The sequence below is a fragment of the Lineus longissimus genome, chromosome 10, assembly GCF_910592395.1.
Source record: "Lineus longissimus chromosome 10, tnLinLong1.2, whole genome shotgun sequence".
In the NCBI taxonomy this organism is placed as follows: Eukaryota; Metazoa; Nemertea; class Pilidiophora; order Heteronemertea; family Lineidae; genus Lineus; species Lineus longissimus.
In genome coordinates this window covers 5,764,301-5,789,940 of record NC_088317.1, presented here as the reverse complement: position 1 = coordinate 5,789,940, position 25,640 = coordinate 5,764,301, and the positions used below count along the sequence as shown (strand labels likewise).

General features: G+C 41.7%; 2 protein-coding genes across 2 annotated transcripts; both read right to left on the bottom strand.

The window, feature by feature from the left end:
- Positions 1–781: 781 nt before the first annotated feature.
- On the bottom strand, positions 782–20,583 carry LOC135495083 (transmembrane 9 superfamily member 2-like). The gene is made up of 14 exons (XM_064783499.1): positions 20,345–20,583; positions 18,485–18,552; positions 15,360–15,453; positions 14,323–14,450; positions 13,542–13,820; positions 12,772–12,892; positions 11,837–12,025; positions 10,880–11,012; positions 10,429–10,606; positions 10,015–10,174; positions 9,623–9,774; positions 8,813–8,924; positions 7,557–7,728; positions 782–7,067 (listed from the first exon to the last, which is right to left on the bottom strand). The coding sequence occupies exons 1-14, from the start codon at positions 20,465–20,467 to the stop codon at positions 7,000–7,002; spliced, it is 1,977 nt and encodes a 658-aa protein (XP_064639569.1). The 5' UTR covers positions 20,468–20,583; the 3' UTR covers positions 782–6,999.
- Positions 20,584–21,733: 1,150 nt separating this feature from the next.
- On the bottom strand, positions 21,734–25,504 carry LOC135495141 (lipopolysaccharide-induced tumor necrosis factor-alpha factor homolog). The gene is made up of 4 exons (XM_064783581.1): positions 25,351–25,504; positions 24,706–24,897; positions 23,620–23,779; positions 21,734–23,133 (listed from the first exon to the last, which is right to left on the bottom strand). The coding sequence occupies exons 2-4, from the start codon at positions 24,878–24,880 to the stop codon at positions 23,022–23,024; spliced, it is 447 nt and encodes a 148-aa protein (XP_064639651.1). The 5' UTR covers positions 24,881–24,897; positions 25,351–25,504; the 3' UTR covers positions 21,734–23,021.
- Between the last annotated feature and the right edge of the window lie 136 nt (positions 25,505–25,640).

The following is a 25,640-nucleotide window of genomic DNA, read 5'->3' as shown; positions in this document are numbered from 1 at the left end:
CTGCATTCTCTCAGAGAGACAGTTATGTTGCAGGACAGATCGGCTACCACTGCATTCTCCCAGAGAGACAGTTATGAATCAGGACAGCCAGGCTGCCACTATGTTCTCTCAGAGAGACTGTCAAGATTCAGGACAGCTAGGCTGCCACTGCATTCTCTCAGAGAGACAGTTATGAACCAGGACAGCTAGGCTGCCACTGCATTCTCCCAGAGAGACAGTTATGATTCAGGACAGCTAGGCTGCCACTGCATTCTCTCAGAGAGACAGTTATGATTCAGGACAGCTAGGCTGCCACTGCATTCTCTCAGAGAGACAGTTATGATTCAGGACAGCTCGGCTGCCACTTCATTCTCTCAGAGAGACAGTCAGGATTCAGGACAGATCGGCTACCACTGCATTCTCTCAGAGAGACAGTCAGGATTCAGGACAGCTTCGCAGGCCACCGAATTCACGAAGCGGAAGTTAAGATATGAATCTAAACTACCCTTCCATGCTGTCCACTGAATTTTCCAAGAGGTAGACAGGGTTCAGGACAGCTGGGTTGCAACAGCATTCTCCAGGACAGTCGGGATTCAGGAAAGCAGGCTACCCATTGCATTCTCCCAGAGACAGTCGGGATTCAGCACACGACTGCCAATTTCAATGTCTCACAGGGCCGCGATTAAGGACCAAGAAGCAATGAGGGTTCCCAAGGGCACCACAGCTTTCTTCCGCCAGTGGTCACACGAGGTGTTACCCCATTCAGTCAAAGGATAAAATGATAAACAACAACCTGCCTCAGTTATTAAGAATAGTGAGCTGTATTTACAATAGAACGATACCTTGCCGGACGACGGCAGGATACACCTAATGAGATACAATACCGCATAGATGTGATGACCTTGACCCAAGAATTGAGTATAGATCGTACAATTTGCAATTGATGCTTTATAAATCAAATGAAGGTTAGTGATTATAGGAACCATTACTAAATTCAAAAGTTCAATAAATAGCTGTAATTCTGAATTCTATTCCCAGTGATCGTGCTCAGAGCAAAAAAATTGAAATAACTTTCCACGTGAAAATGTTGTCGTTGGAACAGCTATCACTTGCATAACTATGCCAAGAGCCAAGTCAATGATCTTTCCATTTCTGTTGTCAAATTAAACTTTTTTCAACAGCAAAAAAACGGAAAACTCCAAATATCAGATATGTCACATCTCGGCATTACTTTGGTTTCATCACTGAAAGAATGAGAAGTCTCACAGCAAAAGGTGGCGGCACTGTGCAAGCAGTCAGTACAACACTGCTTTTTAAAATAACCGACATGGGATTGGTAGCGCAACAATTTTCAATAGAATTTTACAGTTGCGACAAATCCACAGTGGCTGAAAGTCTCCAATTGTGACCCGTTCCAGCAAAACCAGGCGCGTGTCGCTCTGAGCTCGGCAGGCTGAGATGGACTGTTGTTCATTTCACTATTGTCTGCCTTTTGTGAAATCTGACGACATCAATTTCTTCTATTATCTCCTGGTGTCATCTAGGCTAATCTTACGACTGGTTTTGCTAGAACGGGTCACAGTTGATATCAGTGATATGTCCCTAATGATGGAAATTATCCAAAAGTGTTAGAGTTTAGTGTTAGAGTTAGTGTTATACATCATGGTTACTCCGAATCACGTAATGTGGTTAAAAGGTACAATATTACAAGCATAGTGAACCAGGAGGGCATTGCGAGTGAATGGAATAAACAATCCAACATAAGGTACAAGGACATTAAAGGATACGCTGTTCGTAATCACAGGCCCCGGAAAATAAAAATCCAGTTTTACATAATGCCGTAGGGCAGTTATTATCCGGACTAATTTGCTGAATTTTAGTATCCATTTGTATATCTGTCTACATAATGGCGCTGTTGAAATTTATATTCAGTGAATATTTACACAATTTGAACATTTTCAAATTCATTCACAAATTTCAAATATTTCACGAACGCCACTGGCGTTTAAGATTGCAAGCACAAGTCGGTGACTAGGATATGACAGGCCAATTGTCACTACTGCTAACGGAGGAAAAATTTTCTGTAGAAAGTTGACGGATGTCGGAGAGGAAAGCATTCAGAATTACATTGACAAAGTTCATCCAAATTTACCCCGATAGAATATATTATTCCCTACTCCTAACCCATGTGCATCCAAAGCCTAGTAGGACTTTTAAATCACCACACCCATTAACCCAAATAAAGGGTGGTAAACTTTTGAAGACAGATGTACCGGTAGGTCAGTCTATTTTAAAACCGATTCTGCCCTACGACGCAGCTTGTAATTGCAATGTCCCAAAAACCAAGGGCAAATAGATAAGTCATTCAATTGGGCAATTAGATAATTCATTTAAACCCAACCATTATGATCTGTGTACATTGTGATGAAATTATGTGACAACAAGAAAAAATATTCCACACATGACATTCAAATGACCTGAAAAGAGTGAAATTTACAAGTGATATGAAAATGAGTTTTTAAATTGGTTTTTAAAACAATACAACGATTTTCAAAAGCATAGTGATAATCAAGCACATTTGTTGCCAAGCCAAAAAAAAAATCAAACATTGGGGAAAACTAATATATCATGACATCTGTGGAGATTTCTGAGAAAGCCAGTTGTTTCTTTCCTTCATTTTTGTAACCAGATTAGGCAAATTGAACTGGTTCTCAAAACGAATCTAAGTACAACTACTATTAATACACTATTGTCAAAATAATTCAATAACAAACAGGACTATTTAGAAAAACTCGCACACCAGTTTCCCTTTTTCATTAGCAGTGTATGAAAGAATTTCACAATCAATCTGTAAGTCTCAATCCCAAACATTAAGCCGTCGATATTTAGCAGTAAAAAAAATTCTATGTTGACTTCTACACTCGCACCTGAAGGAAGGCAAATTGCTGTGTGTTAAGTTTGAGCCAGCACCGAGGGACACCTATACATTAAGCCAATCTTTTACTGTAACAGGCGTGCCTCTCACCTGGCTTAAACAGAGCACACAGTAATTCATAGTGAAGTTGTTGTCTATTTTCAACCGTCGCAGTCACTGGAAAGTCCCATTACCAGCATCTTGACCCTCAATGTATTGACATTGCTCAGCTTCCAGACAACGCGCGTCAAGACCTTGAAGAAAAGTACAGTATGCATTTACATGTATATGCAATCTATTTCCATCTGAAGTTAATCGGCTATTAGTCACTTGAAACGTCATCGCTGTACACTTAACCCTTTGCCTACGTAATGCGTACCCCGTACGCAGTAATTTGCTATCCCAGGACACGTCACGCATACTGGGTACGCCTCAAAAAAGGTTACGTTTTAAATGAATGCATAGTACTGCCATCTGCTAACAACTTTCGTAACTACTCTAATGGTTCATGCTGCCAGTACAAATAGAGGCAAGACCACCATTGATTTTTTAAGCCTTTTAGCAGTTCAATTGTCAATGTTTGACGGCGACGCATCAAATACTGCGTGGGGTTGTGAATCTGAAATTTTGATATAATATTCCGGACAGTCGGGCAAGTAAATGGTGAAAAGTAAACTGGTAGTTGACCACGGAAATTTTTTGATAATCGACAAATTAGACAGACATTGATATATTCCACTCTTTTCAGCCAACTGGCAGAAAAATCTCAAAACACACCCTCTATTACCAAATTAGCAAAATTCGAAATTAATTTTTTCATCAAACAATTTCTTTATATCTGTAGACTTGCCACAGCAAATATTTGTTCAATACCTCTCCAAATATGTACTTGAGAGTTAAAAACATACTCGCGTCTAATTGATAGGCCTGGACCCTCCAACCTATGAATAGTCATTGGTGGTATTGTCTCAACATTCGGCGGCCATTAGAACTACACAATGGCTAGTACTCACAGCGTTTCTGACAGGTAAATACAATTATGGAAAAAGTGCTCTCGAGTCCCAGGTGGGAAGTGGCTCAGTAGGCAAAGGATTAAAGGTCACAGGTCAGCGTTATGCCCCTGACCATCGCTGCTGTGAATACATGTGCTTCAAAGTCAACAGAATTTGCAAACTTCTTCCTACTATCTTAGCCACACGCCACATATTTAATTTCTAATCTTTTAAAGATCATTTACAAATCTATCAACAACAAAACACCATGCCATTCACCTCATCCATATATTACTTTCCAATCATATCATTGGTAATGATACAAACATGGCCCTGTCGTAAGATTTCTCAGGACCAACCATAAATAATCACTGATCAAGACATAGATACAATGTACAGTGTAGCAAGAATTAATAAAGATTAATCTTTATTAATAAATCAAAATGAAATTTGTGCAGGAACACAAATACCGACAAGAACTATTTCTACAGCACACATATTTCGGCTCATGAAAAACTGCGTTCGTCACATCGAATGGGTTGGCAAAGAAAATTCACAACAGACAAAATACCTCTACACTCTCGTAGGGTACGAAAACCATTTTCCACTCCAATAGGGTACGAAAAACCATTTTGGACTCGTAATAGGGTAAGAAAACCTTTTTTCTCGACTCTAACAGGGTACGAAAACCTTTTTTACTCTAATACTGCACAGAAACCATTTTTCCACTCTAATAGGGTAAGAAACCCTTTTTTCCCACTCTAATAGGGTACGAAGGCCTTTTTTTCCCACTCTAGTAGGGTACGAATGCCATTTTTCCACTCAAATAGGGTACGAAGGCCATTTTTTTTCCACTCAAATAGGGAACGAAGGCCATATTTCCACTCAAAGAGGGTACGACAACCATTTGCCACTCCAACAGGAGTACGAATGAAAAAAGTGTACCGTCATGGCAGGTCATATATCTCAAGTCCAACAGGGTACGAAAACCATTTTCCACTCCAACAGGATATGAAAACCATTTTTCCACTTTAATAGGGTACGAAAACCATTTTCCATACAACGTGTTTTCATAAGCATGTGTTCCATGCAATAAGCTTGGTTTAGATAATATTATGAAGGGGTTGATAGAGCATAATACATACAACATATACTGTGTCTATACACTGCATCTATCCACGCATCATGAAGTGTTCAAAGGTCACAGACAAACATCATTTAAAACGTTTCAATTTTCTTGATACTATAGCACACTATACTCCGTTTCACACAAAAATGACAACCGAATTTTTGATGATTTCACACAGAATATGAAATATGAGACCCACCAAGTCAAAATGAGTCATATGTCGCACAGAAGATGAGCCTAAAATGACAACAGGACGTAATAGAAGAAATTGACGTACTCAGGTGTCACAAAAGGCAGACAACAGTGAAATGAACAACCAGTCCGTCTCAACCTGTCAAGCTCGGAGCGACATGCGACTTGTTCCGTCATGGCAGGTCATATATTTTACAGAAATGATCTAGGCCTATTTCATCTGAAAGTTCGAAGTCAAAAATGTCTCAAGATACTTACTTTGCCCGAATTGCGCAAAGCATGACTTAGAATGATCCATTTGACGCGAAATACAAATTTTCCCAGCCATTTCGGGCTTGTTTGCGTGTAGTGCCATTTTTTCTTGAATTTAGTATGTTCATTCAAGCTATGCTTCCACTTCAAGTTAGTTCTGGACTTGAGTAGAGATTCAGCTAAAGGGTATTCTCTGTCGGCATTTTCTCTTGTTACCCTGTCCTCTTCCATCAGCGGCAAATGCATTTCCATTTAAAGCAGGGCACCGCACCACGCCTTTTCAGACAGTGCCTATTTCTGCCTAGCCTTTACGGATGTCTGGCTGAAATACTACCAGTATTGGGGGAACAAAAATTCAAGAAGCAAGTTTCCACATTCAAACCGTTAAAGTGTTAGTCAAGTAAATCTTGGTTAAGTAGTTATAAGAGAGCAAAAACTAATAAAATATTCTACATTTTACCAGCCTTTTATTATGAAAAGGGACGCAAATCAGGAATGTCCAATGAAAAAATGAATAAATACAATGACATCAGGTAGATAGTCAGCATTTCACCCTTGAAACACTGAGTACCTGGACAGAAGTTGCCAAAAAAATATTAATCCCTTTTATACATGTAGTCCTGTTTCATGCCACCGCCAGTGCTTCTACCACTGGGAACACCACTGGTACTAACAATAGTGCTACCACTGGTTCTATCACTAGCACAAGTAGTACCACTGGTACTACCACTGGTTTCACCGCTCACCACTGGCACTAACAATGGTATTCCCACTGGTTCTACCACTAGCACTAGTACTACCACTGGTTCTACCACTAGTGCCACCAATTGCACTAACAATGATACCACCACTGGTATTAACAATTGTGGTACCACCATTTGTACCGACAATGTTATAACTACTGCCACTGGTACTACCATTGGTACCGACAATGTTATAACTACTGCCGCAGAAATATAAAAACAAGGCCAATTAAGAATCCACCTCAAATTCTTGTCAGACATAACTATTGGTTTTGATAGGTTGAAACCAATTGCATCATAATAAATAAATGAAACTCTGAGAAAAGAATGAGAATGGTTGACAAAGTGCATGTAGTTTTGACATCCCAGATAAACTTACTTGAAAGATCTGAGAGGTAAAGTTCACGCAAGTGTTTTTGCTTTAACATCATCAAGGCCAAATACACTGGTCTTTTCTCGCAATAAATGAGCCTTGAAGCAGCATAAATAGGCTATATAGTCTCGTAAACACTAACATTAATTCACCCCATTTCTTTCTCCTGTTCACCTACATCCAAATACCCATCAAAGTCGATAATTATAATGAGACAGCAGCTAGTTACAGCTGCACACAAACCCCTTACGTTTGTTCGACTGATATTGGAACGACCTATACACATTGTCTGCCAACCCAGCGATGGCATGGGCAACTCCTTTTCTAAACTCTGCACCAACTTGATGCATAAATGATCCACAGCCTCATATCCGAGACAAAGTCTATCTTAATCCGTTGTATCTTCTTATAATCCATCGTTTTCTCTAATCCACCTTGACCACACTGTAGATCTTAGAGACGAACCAGAAACACGCAAAGAATCCAATGGAACCTAAAAAGATGAAAAGTCAAACTGACCAATATTTTCAAAACGTTTCCAAGTTGCTCACATTGTTACACAGGTTTCGGACTGTGACAGGGCTTAAAGGCTCCAGTTACCAGGAGCCTGGAGTACAGGTAGCCTGACATTCAGTCCCTGATCACTTTCATGACAACAGGTAGCTGGTTCTCATAGCACATTAGCATTATGCATTATGGTATTATGCATTACATGTAGTAGGCTATCTAGATAAGTCATCGCTGCCTTTAAAGGTCCAAGCCATTCATGTTCATTGTATTTTATAGTGGCTCAGGTAAAGAAACATCGCCGCATTTGTACATGTATATCAGTCTACACAACGACACTTTGAATTCCGCTTGAAATTATTACTCCGTACGTATTTACATGATTGGAAATTTTCAAATTCAAGTTTAATTTCAACAAAATTTAACAAACAGGTCAGACTTTTTAAGACCTTCCGGGAACGAGACAAAAACTCACCTGTCAGCAAGAAGAATAGGAACACCATGATCGTGGTGTAACCGAGATAGAGGAAGGTGCTGGCAGCGCCCTCTATATCTAACTTGGCCACGAAGTAATGGATGCAGTAGATAAAGAGATAGAACGCGGTGAAGCCACTCGTCAGGAACGAACGCCACCACCAGTGATAGTCCTGAAACAAAGATGACGTTGTCGTTAGAAACAGTTACCATAGAAACAAGGAAAACAATCACTTCGACGAATTATCTGTCGACAAATTTGATGAAAAAAAGTTTTTTCTAATCAAACGTTCGGTCGTTTTTGTTCACTTTTAAACTCTGGCCAACGCCAGCAGATGATATGTGGTTTTTAATACTGTCTGACCCAACTCAGGTCAAGAAAATTCATGAGAAATGCTTGATAAGCGGTAGGGTCAATTTTATCTAGCATACACTTTCCCCTCGGGCCTGCATGGGAAAGCAGGAGCAAGTCTACTTGTATGCTGAAGACATCCTCTTTTATCGAAATGATCTTTCTACAATGTGATGATGTCTGAACCCTCCTCAGATCAGACATACTTATTAGAAATGCCAGATAAGTGGTAGGGTCAATTTTATCTCGCATACACTTTCCCCTCGGGCCTGCATGGGAATGCAGGAGCAAGTCTACTTGTATGCTGGAGACAATAAAGACTTCTTATTTCTATATCATCTTTCCACAATGTCATGATGTCCGAACCACCACAGATCAGACATGTTCATAAGAAATGCCAGATAAGCGGGAGGGTCAATTTTATCTGGCATACACTTTCCCCTCGGGCCTGCATGGGAATGCAGGAGCAAGTCTACTTGTATGCTGGAGACAATAAAGCCTTCTTATTTCTATATCATCTTTCCACAATGTCATGATGTCCGAACCACCTCAGATCAGACATGTTCATAAGAAATGCCAGATAAGCGGGAGGGTCAATTTTATCTGGCATACACTTTCCCCTCAGGCCTGCATGGGAGAACAGGAGCAAGTCTACTTGTATGCTGGAGACAATAAAGCCTTCTTATTTCTATATCATCTTTCCACAATGTCATGATGTCCGGACCACCTCAGATCAGACATGTTCATAAGAAATGCCAGATAAGCGGGAGGGTCAATTTTATCTGGCATACACTTTCCCCTCAGGCCTGCATGGGAGAACAGGAGCAAGTCTACTTGTATGCCGAAGTCTACTCTTTCTTACATGGGTCCGAGTCACATCAGCAGATGATCAGAAATGCACTTACCTCAGCACAGAGATGGAAATAACACAGGAGGATTGTGGCTTCAGAGCAGGTGACAATTAGAATTACAAAGACTAAGAAGAGAAATCCAAACATGTAGTACATCTGGTGAGACCTGAAATGAAACACAACAAATGATAAGCAAGTCATTGCAGCTATTTTCTTATTTACACTATACTCTACACTCTATACTGCTAGCATTCCCTCTGAGGATAGCTCTGAGGCAGCTCTCATCTTCACCAACCAGATAAAATAGTGAGCTTTAGCAATTTTCAGACTTAGACGCAGACTTAAATGCAGTCAGCAATGGACAACCTTGATATAAACGATTTGATCAATGTTTTCAAGTCATGTATTGTTAAGCCACTATATCTGTTGAAAAAGAAATGGCGTCATTAATCGGATAAATGCACATAAATCTTGAATAAGTCATACTCCGAGTCATATCGACTTGAAATACAACTTCAAACATCCATGATATGCATGCATCCAGCTTATAATGCCAATTAAGATGACCACCACACAACGCTGCATTTGAAAGCATTCTGCATCAAAACCAGGCACCTATTTCAGACAGTTCTAGGACATTAATTAACCCCCGGATTTTTAACCCGTCCTAGAATTACCCCCACTCCCCGGACATATTACCCCCCAGGCTTTTACCCCCTGGACATTTACCCCCGACTTTTACCCCCTAAGACAATTACCCCCCCCCCCCAGACTTCTACCCCCTGGACATTTACCCCACCCGGGACAATTGCAGGAATCGAAGTGAGATAAAACGCACATCATCGCAGAGTTCGCGTAACTTACCATATACTATTTAAGATGAAAAACAGCTGTATAAATATGCATCCAAATGGCAGGACACCGCCCATGAAGATGCCTGGCAATGGTTTCGTGTAAAATGACTGGTCGGGAATCTGGCGAGGAATCTGGTTGGTCCTGACTGGGTGCTCAACAGTCTGTAACAAGGAATGAAGTAATGTCAGTACAGAAGACTTAAAGTTCTCGAACTCCCCGCAATTTCAATCTGGAAAGGGCTGCAAGTCTGGCATACAATTTTATAGACCAAAGATAGCTTGAAATTCGATTTCTTACTCAGGAGCATTTACACACTGTAGTGGCCCAGACAGAAATCTAGACTAAGGTGATCATTGAGTGCAAGTTAAGGACGCGATATTTGTTTGCTAACTCCAACTTACCCTCTTTTTAAATCCAAAGTAAGCCCCAACGAAGGTAAGGGGTGTTGAGACACAGAACCACAGTGCGAGAAGAGCGACAAGTGTTCCGAACGGGATGGCCGCGCTACTACCCTTGGCCCAGAGGATCAGGTTCATGATGAAGAACAAACTGAACACGAAACTGGAAGAAAAACATCGAGAACATCAACATGAGGGGAATGGGTACATAGACAGAGTTTGCACAGGTCGTTGGCAAGGGCAAGGGGATCGCGGGTGTACCCTAATTGGGGAAAACTACATCGAGGCTGTGCCTCAGGTTTTGGTCTGCATTTCCAGTCTACCCATCAGCCTTGATTAGACAACCAAACCACCCCCAGCTCAGTATTTGAAAATTCCTTAGTTCACAACTGCAACAGAATGTTATTTGATACGTACCCAGGGCAGAAGAAAGCAGTCATGATTACGTTGGTCTTCCACCTCTCGCCGCCGAACATCTTGTACATCCTGGCCGAGATGTAGCCGGCTGGGGTGCCGAGGCAGACGTAGAGGACCAGTGAGCAGGTCATCAGGGCACCACGGTTAGCAGGAGACAAGAAGCCGAGGCAGGCAAACACTGGAAAGAAGAAAGGCGGATTGAAGAACATTTGGACCGCTCAATAGAGAAATGTTTTGGGATTTTTTGTTGAAATCATACAGTTTATTTATAATTTCTTCACCAAATTCATGAATATGACTTCTGAAGAAATGGTTTGAATCCATCGAGACAGATATTTTGCACGTTGAAATTTACAGAGGAAATTTGCGTTAATGGTAGAGTCCTGTAACGATAAAAACCACCTGCTGACGATCACCACCAGATGCTCAGCTCAAACGGTTGTTTACTTACCGAGTGTGATCATGGACATGAAGAAGATCTGAACACCAGATCCGAGGAAGATGGAGAGGAGCATGCCCTTCCTTGGTGGACGGAAAACATCACCGTGGACCAACTTCCAACCAAACTCTTCCTGAGCATCCTCCTGCAAGCAAAGCAAAATAATAACAAATGAACTGTCAGATATCATCACTTCCATTCTCCACATGGGATATGGGGACATGGGATTTTCATCGAGTAATGGGTGGTGGTGCCAGTGATGAAAAGTAGCGAACACCTCTCTATTAAGGACAACCTCTCAATTAAGGACACTAGGTTTGGTCCCAAATTGGTTGCTTCCATTCAATTTGACCTCTCTAATCAGGACACCTTTCTATTAAGGACAGCACTTGTCAGTCCCGAGGGTGTCCTTGATAGAGAGGTTCTACTGTAATATGATTTGGAGCTCAGAACAGGAATCTATACGTCTCGACTGCAGTCACATCATTTCAAATCCCTCTGCTCTTCCGAACATGTGATAGCCCATGATGCTGTGAGCACTTGAGTGGTAAGAGAGGGCTTGACACGGACAGCTCAGGACTGTGGCACAATTGGCATAGAAATGTCAAGGTGCAGAAGTGTGCGAGTGAGTGATGTTCTTAATATGGTGTTTGCTGCTCATTTTTAAGACAATTTCTACATCTTAGAAAAGCAATTTGCCCAAAAACTCAAATCAGTGTAATTTTTTTAATCTTTGTTGGTTTAAAGAGCCATGCTTCACTCCTTCAGAACAACATTCTGCATTCCTTAGGGTGTTCGAAATGATTTGCAGCCGTCTGAAATAACCCTTTCCAAGGTGTCAACAATGGATAAATATTTATCGTCGGGTAAGTCTTATTTTATAATGCGTGCCACAGCCAGCAGTTGGGAATTTCTGCAATGAAAGGTAAGCCAAAGCCCTCTGAGAACAGGAGCCGGTGCCAAACTTACCGAGTTGTCCATCTGGTTGTATCTGGCGATATCCTTGTGGAGTGTCCTGAGGAGAATCATGGCGACCATACCGGAGAGGAATAGGACAATGACGAGAGAATTCATGATGCTGAACCACTGGATGTTGGTGTGAGGCATCGAGTCGAGGATGTAGTCCCAGCGAGATGACCACTTGATGTTGTTGTTCACCTAAAATGGAATTGTTTTAATCAATTTATTAGTCATGACAATCACCTCCTCTGCATCTCCCATCGCAAGCAGCTTTTTGATCAGTTTGCTTTTAGGCGCCACAGAGGCTCTCTTGGGTGGGGGATCCAGCTACTACAAAGGGCACACCAAACCCTTCACCACCAACATGTATTAGAAATGCCCAGATGAGAATCAAATCTATTACTCCTCGGTCATGTGCCATGACCTGCATTACTCTTTTGAGGACTTTGAATCAGAAGTTGGAACAAAATTTCCAGACTTTGTGTCAGCTGAGCAAGCACTGAGAACGATAACCGTAGTAAAATCTGGAAAATCTGTTCTAACTTAAGACAATCGTGCCCCCGATTTAAAGCCCTCAAAGGAGTATTCCACTTTTGGCTGACAGTCCCAACAGCTTCCACATTTACTCCTGTTCTGTATGGGACATTTAGCTTCCCTGGCATTGGCATCTAGTCTACCTCTCTACAAATCTCAAAGCTGCCCCTCACCGGCCTCAGGTCTTACATACCACACTACGAATTCAGTACAAGAAGCAAAAGTCTTTACATTCACCCGTCGTAAGAAACCGGTATAAAAGGAATACTGGCCAAAGGACTCGACACTGACCACAGACCACTGAGGTTCAGCAGAGGAACAGCCAATTTCATAACAAAAAACGGACTGACCGTCTAGAGTGCATCTCAAAAATTCCTAACGGAAAAAAAGACACAGACATGAATTCCTACCTGGAAGAACACCGAGTATGTGAACTTGATGTCGACTTTCGCCTTGTCTTCTCCGGGGACAGCCATGGCAGGAGCGTTCTTGCAGGCATCAGCTCCCTTTTTGGTTGGATCGTGCTTCATACTGAAAGAAGGGACCATCACTTGAAATAAGTAATCGACTGAACCAACAAACTTGCCAGACAGCTGTGCAGACCCCAGCCCACAACCTACAAGACTGTCCCCTGCACCAGGATTTACAACAAGAATTCTGGCCCGCAGACACCTATGTTGAGGGGAAACTGTGGGGAACACAGCATGACCTTGAAACAATAAGCCGCTTCATCTCTGCTGCAGAACTGAAGTTTTAAATTTAGGCAGGTTGAACGCCGAAGAAAAAAGAACAAACAAACTACTTCTTTCTTGTTTCATGAATTGAACCAATACAATAGTCAAACCACTAGAGTAGGACTTCCATGTTAGCAGATCACACAAGTGATTGGTTTTTGGTGGTAGGTCAAGGGTGTTTCCTGCCCAAAGACGAAGCATGAACTCCTGAACAAGTAACCCTCTGTCCACTTCATGAGAAAATGGATCTGCACATTCTTTCTTGGTAACGCTATGTCCAATTCTGGCAAGTATTTTAGATCCTTCAGATTTTGGAAGTTTGAAATAAAAGATAGAATTTCGTTTGTCTGCTGCACATTCTGTGTAAATCACCAGAAAGCCGAGTGCCATTTTCTACTCTCGTGGAACAGACAATAGTAGGCATCTGTTACAACAACATTCCTTACCTCTTGGGTTCAAGCTTGGCGGAGATGAGTCTTCCACCAACACCACTGGTAACGACTGAACCCCAGTCCGCATCGGTACTGCTGTGGTAGGTCAGGGTGATGTCGACGTGATTGAACACGTAATAGGTGTCAGGTTTGTGAAATTCGGCGCTAGTGACGCACGCATCCTTGGCCTTGGACTCCTTGGTGACGTAGCAGCCGATGGGGAAGCCGGGTGAGCAGTACTTCTGGTCTCCTTCAACGTCGTAGCACCAGGTCACAGGCATGTTATCAATGATCCTAAAGAAGAACAAATACAGCTGAACCTCCCTAAACAGACACCTCTCCATTCAGGACACCCTCTCTTATAAGGACACTGGATTGGGTATCAAACTGGTCGTTTCCATTCAATTTGACCTCTCTAATCAGAACACCTCTCTTCATGTATCAAGGACAGCACTTGTCAGTCCTAGGGTCTCCTTAATAGTGATGTTCTACTGTTCATCATTAAAACGGAACAGGCAAATAATCAAGGCATTGATCCCGAATTTGAGATATTGGCTGCCTTACCAAACATTGGGCAGAGTTAAAAGGTATGCTATCAAATCCAAAATTGTGACTGCTGGCGAGGATTTGGGTGAATTAACAGTTCCACTTAATAACCTGTTTCCTTTTTTTTTGGTAAATAATGAGTTAGTGGCTAGAAAGGCATTTTGCATTGCTTCTTATCTGGCTATACCCACTTCTGGCAGCACATTGCTTTTCAAAGTAACAACAAATCTAACACATGACGAGGTCTTACCAGTGATGTTGATAGTTTAACATGATGCCCTTCTTGAGGAAGGCAAGCTTCTTCATCTCATCGGGCTTCTTGGGGTCGTAAGACTTCTTGCACAACTCCTTGCATTCTTCGACCTTATTGAAGCTTATCTGAAGATCGAGACAGAAGATTATCAGTACTTATTTTTCAAGATCAACGATCAGCCTGGCGAATCAGTTTCCCAGACTGCCGAGAAGCTTATCAGGCCTTCCAACTTACCAAACAGCCTGCCAAAAGACTCCAACAACACAGTTTTCCAACTTTATTGAATACAGATCTCTATTTCCCAGGACAGGCCAACTCAGCAAGCTGGAAAGCCTGCCTGATTCTCTGCAATCTGGGGAATTGATTTTCTAAGGTTACAATGCAACTGATGACTCAGATGTCCAACAAGATCACTGGCTTGCAGGAGCTACTTTCGCCAAGCTAAGAATCTTTGGGGATTTCACTTGATTATTTCCTTCTTTTGTTGCTAATGCAATGAAATAGCAATGGTAGAATACTGTAAATGTAGTTCCGCAAAATATTCGAGCTGCTTGGACCCCTACTGGTCGAGTTCAAGTGAGCGCCTTCTGGTTGCTCCTTGAAACCCCAGATTGATTTCTGTGCGGACCAGGGTAATCCCAAAAGCGCTTTGAACAGGGAAACATGGAAAAACGCTATAAAAAAACTCATACAATCACTACAATTGAATTTTTATAGCGAAATCCACAAAAAAAAAAAAAAAATTGGGCAGTTTACAGTATCGCAATCAATTCACAAAATACACAGCCACAAAAAATGGCAGACCAGGGCAAGCCACCGATGTGAGGGGTGTCCAGCACTTGAGGGGTGTCCAGCACCGATGCCAATGCCCATCCTTGGCCTATTTGCTTTTGTTGTACCCTCGACATTTTCTCTCACACATTCCACTTTTGGCTGAAGTAGCCATAAACTGGGTTCCTGACATAATAACGCCAGAAGCGGGGACAAAACCGGCACTTCAAATATGTAAGCGCGACTTTCTTTGTGCTACCCACCTTGTAGGGCGATGGCCGAATCCTCTCGCCAAAGACAACCTGGCCGAGATTCTCCACAGGTGAGGACGATTCATCACTCACACAGAAATCAAAACTGAAACAAAAGAATGTCAGCACGGTTGTAAAATATTTGAAAGTTCGAAGCTTTGAAAGTTGGTCAAGTGTCATTATATTCTATTTCTACACATCTTATGTTACAATGTACATGTACATTGGCTGATATTTATAAAAGACCAGTAAATGCTTTTACTCTAAACTTCATGTACATTTACACTAGTCATATCTGCAGAAAACTGTAGTAAAAGCATTTACTACTAGTGTTTATAAATATCAGCCATTCACAAGCAGGTCAAGAGTCACTTCTTGTCACGAAACTGAACCGATCTTTTAAAGGTCCACGCCATTCGTGAAAAATTTGGGATTGTTTTGAAATTTTCCAATTACGTAAATACGAACTGAATACAAGTTTCAAATTTGCCGTGGTGTACATGCAGACCCATCAATACAAATACTATGAATACCAAGTTTCAGCAAATTTGCATGCATGATATAACAGCACTCCGCCTCCGGCATGAAACCGCATTTCCTGACCCACCAGTAAATACAAACAGCGTACCGCTTTAAGCATTTTTTGAGTGATTACATTGGGATTGGGTATGTCAATGATTTTCACTCAGAAGCATGTGTGTCATCTTAGTAATAGTACATGTACAGTAGTGTTAATCCCCAACAACATTGACACCAAGCGGGAAGACCTCGATTTGGACACCAAAAGCAAAACTACCCAACAGATTTCGCAAATTGCAATTATAACACCTAGTTACAACGCTGTCGCCAGGTGAATTATACTTCTCACCACGCTGAAAGAGGTGTGGATTTGGTTGCAAACTGCCGGCACTTGGCCGCTGAAGGGGCTTTAGAAAATTTCTAGGGACACAGATGTGCACACCCCTTCTTTGGGAGTGACGCCAGGTACGTCGCTGCCACATACTTGGCTCACTGAACGGTGCAAGCTGTCAGAATTGACCAAGCACTCTCTTTATGAATTATATCATGATTTCGTGGTCGAGCCAGAGGTTTCCACCACGTGTACAAGTCACAGTCATGATTTTATGGACAGTTTTTATTTTAAATTTACAGTAGAACCTCCCTCAGTGGACACCTCTCTAAAAAGGACACCCTCTCTATTAAGGACATTAACTTAAGTGTGATCTCAAATTTGGTCAATCCATTCAATTCGACTTCTCTAACCTGTGAATCAGGACACAGTCCCGAGGGTGTCCTTAATAAAGAGGTTCTACTGTACATGTATCACCATTACTTTTACTGCATGTACATGTACAATGTAGGCCCACACATGTACAAATGGCTACCCCATTTAAATCCTTCTTTCATTCAACTCTTGTACTAAGTAGGTCTACATGAAGTACACATAGTTAGACCTTAAAGTCCCTTAAAAGATTTAGAGTAGACCCTTCTGAATGAATCATTCAGGGCTTACAATACAATAGCTAGAAGGCATTTTCAAATACCTATTTATGGCCAAACCATGTGAACGAAGTCGCCAAAACAACTGAATTGAGTAACCGTCATTATTGGGCACAGACATGACCCAATGATAGGAACCCTTGCTTTAACATGTCTTTGGACTCAAAGCATTTGTTTTGTTGTTCAAGGAAAACAATGTCATGCTTGATTAAGTGATTAACCCCAAACATGCCAAAGGCAGACAGACCTGTACCATGTAACAATGGCAGGACGCACCTGCACCCATGTAATAATGCCCCTTTAATAAACTTAATTGTTGACTGAGCACCATAATTGCCCAAATAAGAATATATTTTTCAGCAGCCTAAAATTATTATAAAAGGAAAGCTTCAGTGCCTGTATTTTTTATGTTTCCCAGAGCATGGCGTTAATTGGTGACTATTTGACAAGGTCAGACATGTATCAATGGTAAATTACATGTAGTTCAAAACCTTTGGCCTTGAAAAAGCATGGTTTCAGAATACTGAACCTGGCAACCTGGAAATTACTGCGTGACTTTTATCATGGCGTTTTTGTGTTTACAGATAATTATTTCTATAAATGAAAGTCTAATTGAAATTACTCATAGGATTGTCAAAACGCGAAAATCATGAATGCAAAGTTGTAATATCACCATCCTGAGGATATTCCCAAACCCAAGAGACATTCGCCCTCCACATCACCTTCGTGTTTCGAGGGGAAGTTCAAGCCAAAATGGCAGTACCTAGTCTTGAAATCATAAAGCAACAAACGTAGTGAATGTTCATTCACAACCCTGGACGCTGTTCTCTGGAAAACAAAGAACAGACTCCAGCCCTTGAAATGAGCATTCACTACGTTTTGAAAGAGTTCTAATTGCTTTAGGATTTGGAACCTGTACAGTGGAACCTCTCTATTATTTAAAAGGACACTAGTTTCAGTCCCAAGTTGGTTGTTTCCATTCAATTTGACCTCTCTAATCAGGACACCACTCTATCAAGGACAGCACTTGTCAGTCCTGAGGGTGTCCTTAATAGAGAGGTTCTACTGTGTAGCCAAAATGGGGATATCAATGGTCAACCACTAAGTCAGCACCAAGATTTAACTGTCAACCTTGGTTCTAGTACCATACTTCTAATGATTTGTACGAGTTGAAATCGTACTCAGAAATCTCAGAGAATCGAGGTTGCAGTGCGCACCTCGAAGGAGACAGTGCTCTCTATTCGTCGTGAATGCAGGTTTGGATATTGTTGCCAACAATTTTGACATTACTAAATACTAGCCTCAATGGTTGGTAAGCGACGCTTTGATTGGGCGCAGTTCATACATCTGAGCTGGCACTTCACCAAATGAGGGCGAATGTCTCAGGGGTTTGTGTGCAGGGCAGGAGAAGCGTGCATTAACCCCGGATTTCCTCAGGATGCAACAGCCAATATCACAAACCGCAAAATAAAATGGCCACATATACTTCCCAGTTTACCATACAGTATTGGATTTGAATGAAATATTTGATGTGCTGTGCCCTTTTACCAATTTTCTCAATGTTCTTGCAAATTCTTGATTTGGCCTATTCGCTTCCCTTTTTACAAAAGACAATAGCAATGGGATATGAAACTTACCTATGATATTCATAAGGAATGACAGATTCTACTGAGTCAAGTTTGTTCACATATAGGCTGATCACCGACTGGAAAACAGAAAAGACAATAGGCATCAAATTCAAAACTGCTGATGAAATGCCAGTAGCAGTGTATGACCGGGTTATTTACTGCTGGTTCTAGTGATAAACCATCTTTTTGAAGCCTTCATCAGCTGAGTCCTCATTGGTGGGATGACGTACCGTAACTGTCAAAATAAAGTAAAATGGATTATAATCCCTATGAATGATCCTTCCTATGAACAGGAGGGTCGGGTTGTTCAAAATAATTTTCCATTTATTCTACCATAACTTTTAACGGCGTTAGGTCTATGGACTTACATGTAACTCTTAACTTAAGAAAACAACGCCAAGTTTTAAAAGTAAATGCCAGCATTACTAATAGTCTAAGTGACAAAACTTGTCTCAAACAACCAGGCCCGGTTTAAATCTCTAATCACCATATTAAAGTAACTTTTTTTTATATTTCACTGTAAAAGAAGCAAAGATTCTACAATGTGCAAGTCAATGTAGCTTTAATAATCAGATTTTGTCTACAAAATCAATATATACAGCACATGTGCAAATAACTGGTACTTCCCATCGTACATATTGTACAGACTGCAAAAACAATGCAAGAACAGTGGCTGATCAAGCAACGACATACAGTGACGATTCTGGCCATACCCACAAGACAAGCTGTCTACAGTGTAATTGACCTGCGCGCCGACAAGACGAGCTGTCTACATATGACAAATTGACATGACAGATAATACCGTTGTTTTAGTTCTACAGTTTACAGTCAAAATGAATGAAATAAGGCCTTCATTTATAAAGTCCATTCACACACATGTGACCTGTTCTAGCAAAACCAGTCATATGTTGCACATAAGAGGAGCCTAGATGACACCAGGAGATAATAGAAGAAATTGATGTTGGCAGACTTCACAAAAGGCAGACAATAGTGAAATGAACAAACAGTGCAACTCAACCTGCCAAGCTCAGAGCAACATGCAACTGGTTTTGCTGGAACGGGTCACATATTTAAGCATTGTCAATGGACGCAGATCTGTTGCATTTTAGGCAGACATCATTGATCAACCAAACCTATCACTTTATGAAATTAAAAGATGGAAAATTTATCAGTTGTTCAGGAGGAACCATGACGAATTAGGCCTAGTAAAGAAGTATTCTAAGTCTAAGTGTGAAATGAACACCTCCGAGAACATCAGAAATTATGAGCTTGTTGTTGAATTCAATTGACGGTAGGCCCTAAAGATCACATTTGCCAGAAGAACAACGAACACAACTTCATGAGTTCATATTAATTATGACAGTTGGCCGTTTTTCTCCATGACCAGTTTTTCTAAACTGTAGCTCTTGCATAAATCGATGCAGACATTGAGGACTGTCGCAGAATATAAACAAAAGACACAACCCTATATATTATATTGTGGTCCCCATTCCCAGGTACATGACGAATACGTCACTTCGGAACTGGATATGACGATGGTACAGTTTGCACATAACAGACATAACCTCTATATAAAGCATAGGCCTATCTCCTTCAAAGAAAACATTGTGTTGCGCTTGGCTGCAACAGGTCAGCAGCTTGAGCAGGTGCGCGCGTTGTCGTTGTGAAACGCCGTGTTTTCTTTGAACAAGATACTGAAGAAGTGAAAGGCCTATTGGCCCTATGCGTCCAAGTTCATGTCAGTTATGCGCAAACTGTACCATCGACATGTCCGGGACCGAGGTTCCAAAGTGTCACAAGCCACCCAGCTGAACTTGCTTGCGATAGTAGGCCTGGCCCTATGTATATTCTTACAAACTACATACATACCTTGCATGTATCCGTGGTTTTTCCTTCTTCACAGTACGTCACAGGTGCCAACCCAGGCAGATAAAACGCCCTGCTAACTACGAGTTGGGCGATAATTACGCCAAATAAACTTAGCATATACATAGCTAAATGTTTATAGAATCTAATATTATGGGGGACACGGCCACTTTATGCTTGTATTTCGAGTTTATCACAATGTTTCGAAGCCTTCAGCACTGCTTCCCTGCACTGACAACACACCAAACAAGATGGAGGAATACACGTCACCCGGTGGAATTATGGGAAATTCCAATTACGCCTTCTAATAGATGGCGACACCGTACGGGCACCTGTTCTTGCCTGTTGAGACCAATACTTCGTCCCAAAAAGGCAATATAATGGGCTAATGCCTGTTCTGCTGGAATTCCCAATGAAAAGAATCTTCGAGAATAAAGTTGAATTGAATTGAGTTTTTGCTTCGGATGAAATGTGAGACCTGATGTGAGACACTTTACCCCTCCCTATACCTGCAAAAAACAATGTGCCACTTCATAAGCAGTTTATTAGGGGCAGTATTGATCTCCCTATACCTGCAACTTTAAACATCATTGTCTACCTAGTCAGTCATTCCACCTATAAACCCCACTGGGCTGATCTCATTCGACGAGCATTGCTTGTATTATAACCTTGGGCGAACCAGGCAAATCTTTGCAATGAAAGAAGACCAGCAGCTAAAACGTAATGCATGTATGCAATGACATAAGGATGGATGGGGTTGTAGGCCTGATGAAAACTGCGGATAACATTTTAAACCACAGTCCAGTCTGAGTATAAATCGCTCTCATCAAGTGGCATTTCTCCTGACAATATCACAATCTCAATTTTCCATAGTCGAACTGGGCGAGGGTGATTTTTTGAATAGAGACACGCATGCTTTGGCAAATGAACACGCAGGGACGAGTCTACGAGCATATATCAATAATGTGTCTGGCCCTTCCCAATACAAGTGGGTCGAAGCCTATTTATGGGCTGTGAATACAAGTGGGTCGAAGCCTATTTATGGGCTGTGAATGAATGCACTTTAAAAAACAGTGAATAGTCCGTAAGAGTGAGCGCAATGGGCGTCCAACGTCCAATATTGAAGATTCTCCAGCACTGCAGTAGCACAATCTCACTGAGGAACATGTCACTCTTAAATGGTTACTCTGTGCAAACGGAGGGGGGGGGGCAGACCTTCTGGACCACAGGACACGCGTTTATTCAGAAAACTTAAAGCACTTTTCAATGTCTTCATTCATTTCACCAAATGACTAGGCCTATTACATTTATGTGTATTGAACGTTGCGAAGGTTACATATAATTCCGGCGAATCGCTGCCCAATGGTGTGTTTAAGATAACAACAACTTTACTGCAGTTGAAAAACTTTTTTTTATTAATGTTTACAAAAGAAGACAACTAAAAAGGATACACAATAAAAAACAATGTAGGCCTACACTGAAAAAATGGACAGTTCGATGGGAAGAAAACTGGTAAAAAGTCATAAACGAAATGATAAACGTTATGAATATGTTTTTCCTTTCCATTTCTCGCCGAGTTGTTATAGATCAACAGGTAAGTTTCACAAAGTGACGTATGGGATTTTTGCTTTGTTGAGATTGTAGGTGCAGTGGGGCGCGAATGACAAAAAGCGCTGCCGAAATGCGTAGCCGGAATTGCTTTCTCTACTAAACGCGAATGCGATTTTGATGAAATCGCATGCACAGTGCATGCGGAATCACGAAGCAAAATATTTTGTTGATTTGGTTCGGATACAATGAGGCGTAAAAAACAAAGTCATCCATGGCGTGCGTTCTCGCAATCGCATTTAGCCAGAACCTACACCCTAAACCTACTCTATATCGAAATAATTCCAACGCCTGTGAAATTCGCGCGGTGTTCGCTGTAGTGAATAAAGCCTTCTGTTAGTTTGGAACATTGGGTGCTAGAAAGCCTGGAACCCTGATGGCCGGGCATTATATATACCGAAAATAATATATGGCCAAAGATGACGACGCGAGTTTGAAATATCCTAAGGGCACTTCCTCCGCGTATATCGTAGTAATGGCCCTGAGTCCAGAACTCGTGGCTCAAAAACTCAAAAGAAGGTAATACATGTATTTTCCCGCAGTTTCTCACGTTTGAATGACTCTCAACAGTTTTAATTTGCTCACCACCAAATAGAAGTATATCCGCGTTTAGTATTATGATTATTTTGATGCACAATTGTAGCACTTTTTGGTGGTGAATTTTTGGTGGTGAATGAAATGGAAATGTCCCTGTACGGTAGTAAGTTTTCAGGAAATCCTCCAATCGAACCGAAGAATGCCCTCGAAAAATGTGGTGCAGGTTCTCCAGTGTGGAATCAGTAGACCATCTTCATCGACTTTCAAGTCGGGTGACATCGCTGCGCCCCCAAATTGGGTCAAAATACGAAGCAGGTGCGGTGGTTCAAAACTCTGCCTGGGTAAAAGTCTTAAATGTCCCACTGCATGGAAAAATAAAGTCATTTACTATTGTCTGGTGATGGATTAAGATGTCGTTCTATAGAGACATATGACGTCCAATACATCAGTGAATTAGCGCGAAATAGTCACCTCTTTGTCCCCTGGACATTACGGGATATTACTGTTACACTGGGGTCAAAAGCCCGCATCCAGCCTAGCTGAGCCTGTGGTATGTGCCGATGTGCTGGTGGCAATTCGGGCAGCTGTGTCTCACGTCCTTCAGCTCGTCAATGCAGAACGGAATCAGGCAGCATCCTGCCCAACATCTGAAAAAAGAAGCAGAATCGGATAAAACGTACACTCCGCTTCCAATATCACTGCATTTGTGGGCCCGGTCATTTCCATGGAGCCGAACTCCATTACGCTCCCGAGGCATCTCATTATTTCAACAGAGAAACCAGTTCCCCCATCAGGAGAGGGAAAATTTGACAGCACCCCCGGAGACCTAAAAAGCTCCACTCGCAGGTTTTCTCAAGAAGCAATCGAGGGTTCCGATCAGGCAAACGTAAGGAAGTTTTCGCCAATGCCCCGAAACACGCCAACGTGAACGCCTATCTCATTGCTCGACCTCCAGATAACCATGTCTAACAATGGAATAGCCGCTCACGTGGATGTTTTAAGAGCTTTGCGAAAACTCCATATTGGTCTATCAGAAGACCATGCTTCTTCGGTGCAGAAAATTAGCCATGTTTGAGTACATCTCTCGAAGAATGAATTCCCCAGATTGCCGAAAATCGGGCATGGACACTTACCCGACGATGAATATGATTCCACAGATCAACCACACCATTCCACCAATTTTGTATTCTGTCTCCGTCATAATCAAAGCGTTACATGTGGGACACTGCATTTGAACTGAGGTCTGGCCTAACTTAGATGTACTCACAATCACTGTCGTCTGAGCAGGGTGCACTACGGAAATCAAAGAAGAGGCTGATAAAAAGTAGCCTGATTAAGCAGTCTGGCCCATGCAACAAGCCACAGCGGTACGTTTTTTGTTTTTATCTGTATCTCTGTGGTTCTATACAATGGAAATGCCATGCCAAGCCAGTCCGCCAGCTCTTGCTGGCTAGCTACATAGCTGAAGAAATAAGCAATGTGGATGATAGCTCAGAGCAACCAGCCTAGAAGGCGATGATAGTTAGTGGGGACGACCTGAGAAGAGTTAGCTTTGAGGACACACTTTAGTACGTAACCCAAGCAAAGTTGTGCTTTTCCACGTTGATCACTGTAATGAAAGTCTCTCTTTATGGAGGCTGACGAGACAATTATCGAAGATGCAGCACTATTCTTGCGTCAGACTGCAGTGAGTCCAACGATATTCCAAAGCATGCTATATATACATATACACGTACATGTAGTTCCACAATCCTGAGAATCAGGGCTTTTTCACATACATGTTTTCGTCAACTTTGAAATATACGAATTGGGGAGTAGATGTGTATTGAAAACCCTGGTACATATTATAGGAAGTAGTCATTCTCCTAGCAGTTAAAGACAGTGCCAACACAGATTGCGTTACACCGCGTGGTCACAGGCACGTGAAAAAGAAAAGGACACTGAAAATCAACCAATCAATCAGCGATCAGTCTTCCCCAACAAAACATGAAGAAGAAAAAATTTCGATAAAAAGTGACATGTGTTCTGTTGTGATTGATTGGGAGCTAATCGATCGCTATGATTCTGGTTTCTCCATGTGCCTGTGACTACTCAAAGATTCATTTAGTAGAATTTCCGTAAATGGCGACCTGTGTTGGCAGGTGAGGAACGACATCATCAATCTAGTTCTGCGCAGGATTCTAGGATGTAGTTCCACAAGTCCATGCATATATACTCACTTTGTGGTTGAGGCGGACTATATTGTTGCTGTGGTGGAGGCATATAGTTCGCTTGTGGGGGAGCCCCTGGCGGCGAAGACGGCGCCGTTGTTACAGGATACTGTGGGTTTGGCCCGTTCGTGGCGTCGACATAAGACGGCGGGGCTTCGTCTGGGTGAAGTTTTCCTTCGGACATCGTAGATGTGTCAGTCGCTGAAGAGAAAAGAAGAGATCGACACAGGTTGTTAAAAAGACATCAATTGTGAATGCTGTGGGCGGAAGGTTACTTCTGATTGGTATTGCCATCTGTGATACGACGGGAGTGTCGGTTATAAATACGTCACGTAAGTTTTTAACGTCAAGGGACTCCGTCACGGCCACAAAAATTCCCCAGCACATTTTTACATACATTATTTCTTTCTTGATCGATTTAGTCTTTCTTCGGGAGAGATAGTTATGACCTTTTCAGATATGAATAAAAGAAAAAAAACTATTAATATTATACTGCAGCAAAAATGTCCTTGCCTTCTGAAGTATTAAAGTGGTGTTGTGATAAATTGCGCGCATAGAGTAACTAAAACCTCTCCCGTCCAAGAAAAAGAGAAACAGCGCCACACAGCAGAAAGCAAGCTGAATTCGATTAGAAGTATCCCTTCATTTTCTTACCTATCTGCCCCTGTTCTTCTTCGACACAGATATCACCTTTCAGAGTTCTAAAGAATGATGGCAGACACCAGAACAGTCACACAACTTTGTATGATAGTTTAGCAAAGGATACGCCCGATATATTGGCATATGCAAAATGTCAATCCAATGCGCCTGATATAAGGCTTTTGTATTGGCCTTTCAAATCATTTCTTGGCGATATCTCCGACACACACGAATGATTTTGATATTGGTCAATATGTCTCCGAGGAGTGGCTTATTCAATCTTGTCTGTGTGTCGATAAAGCAAT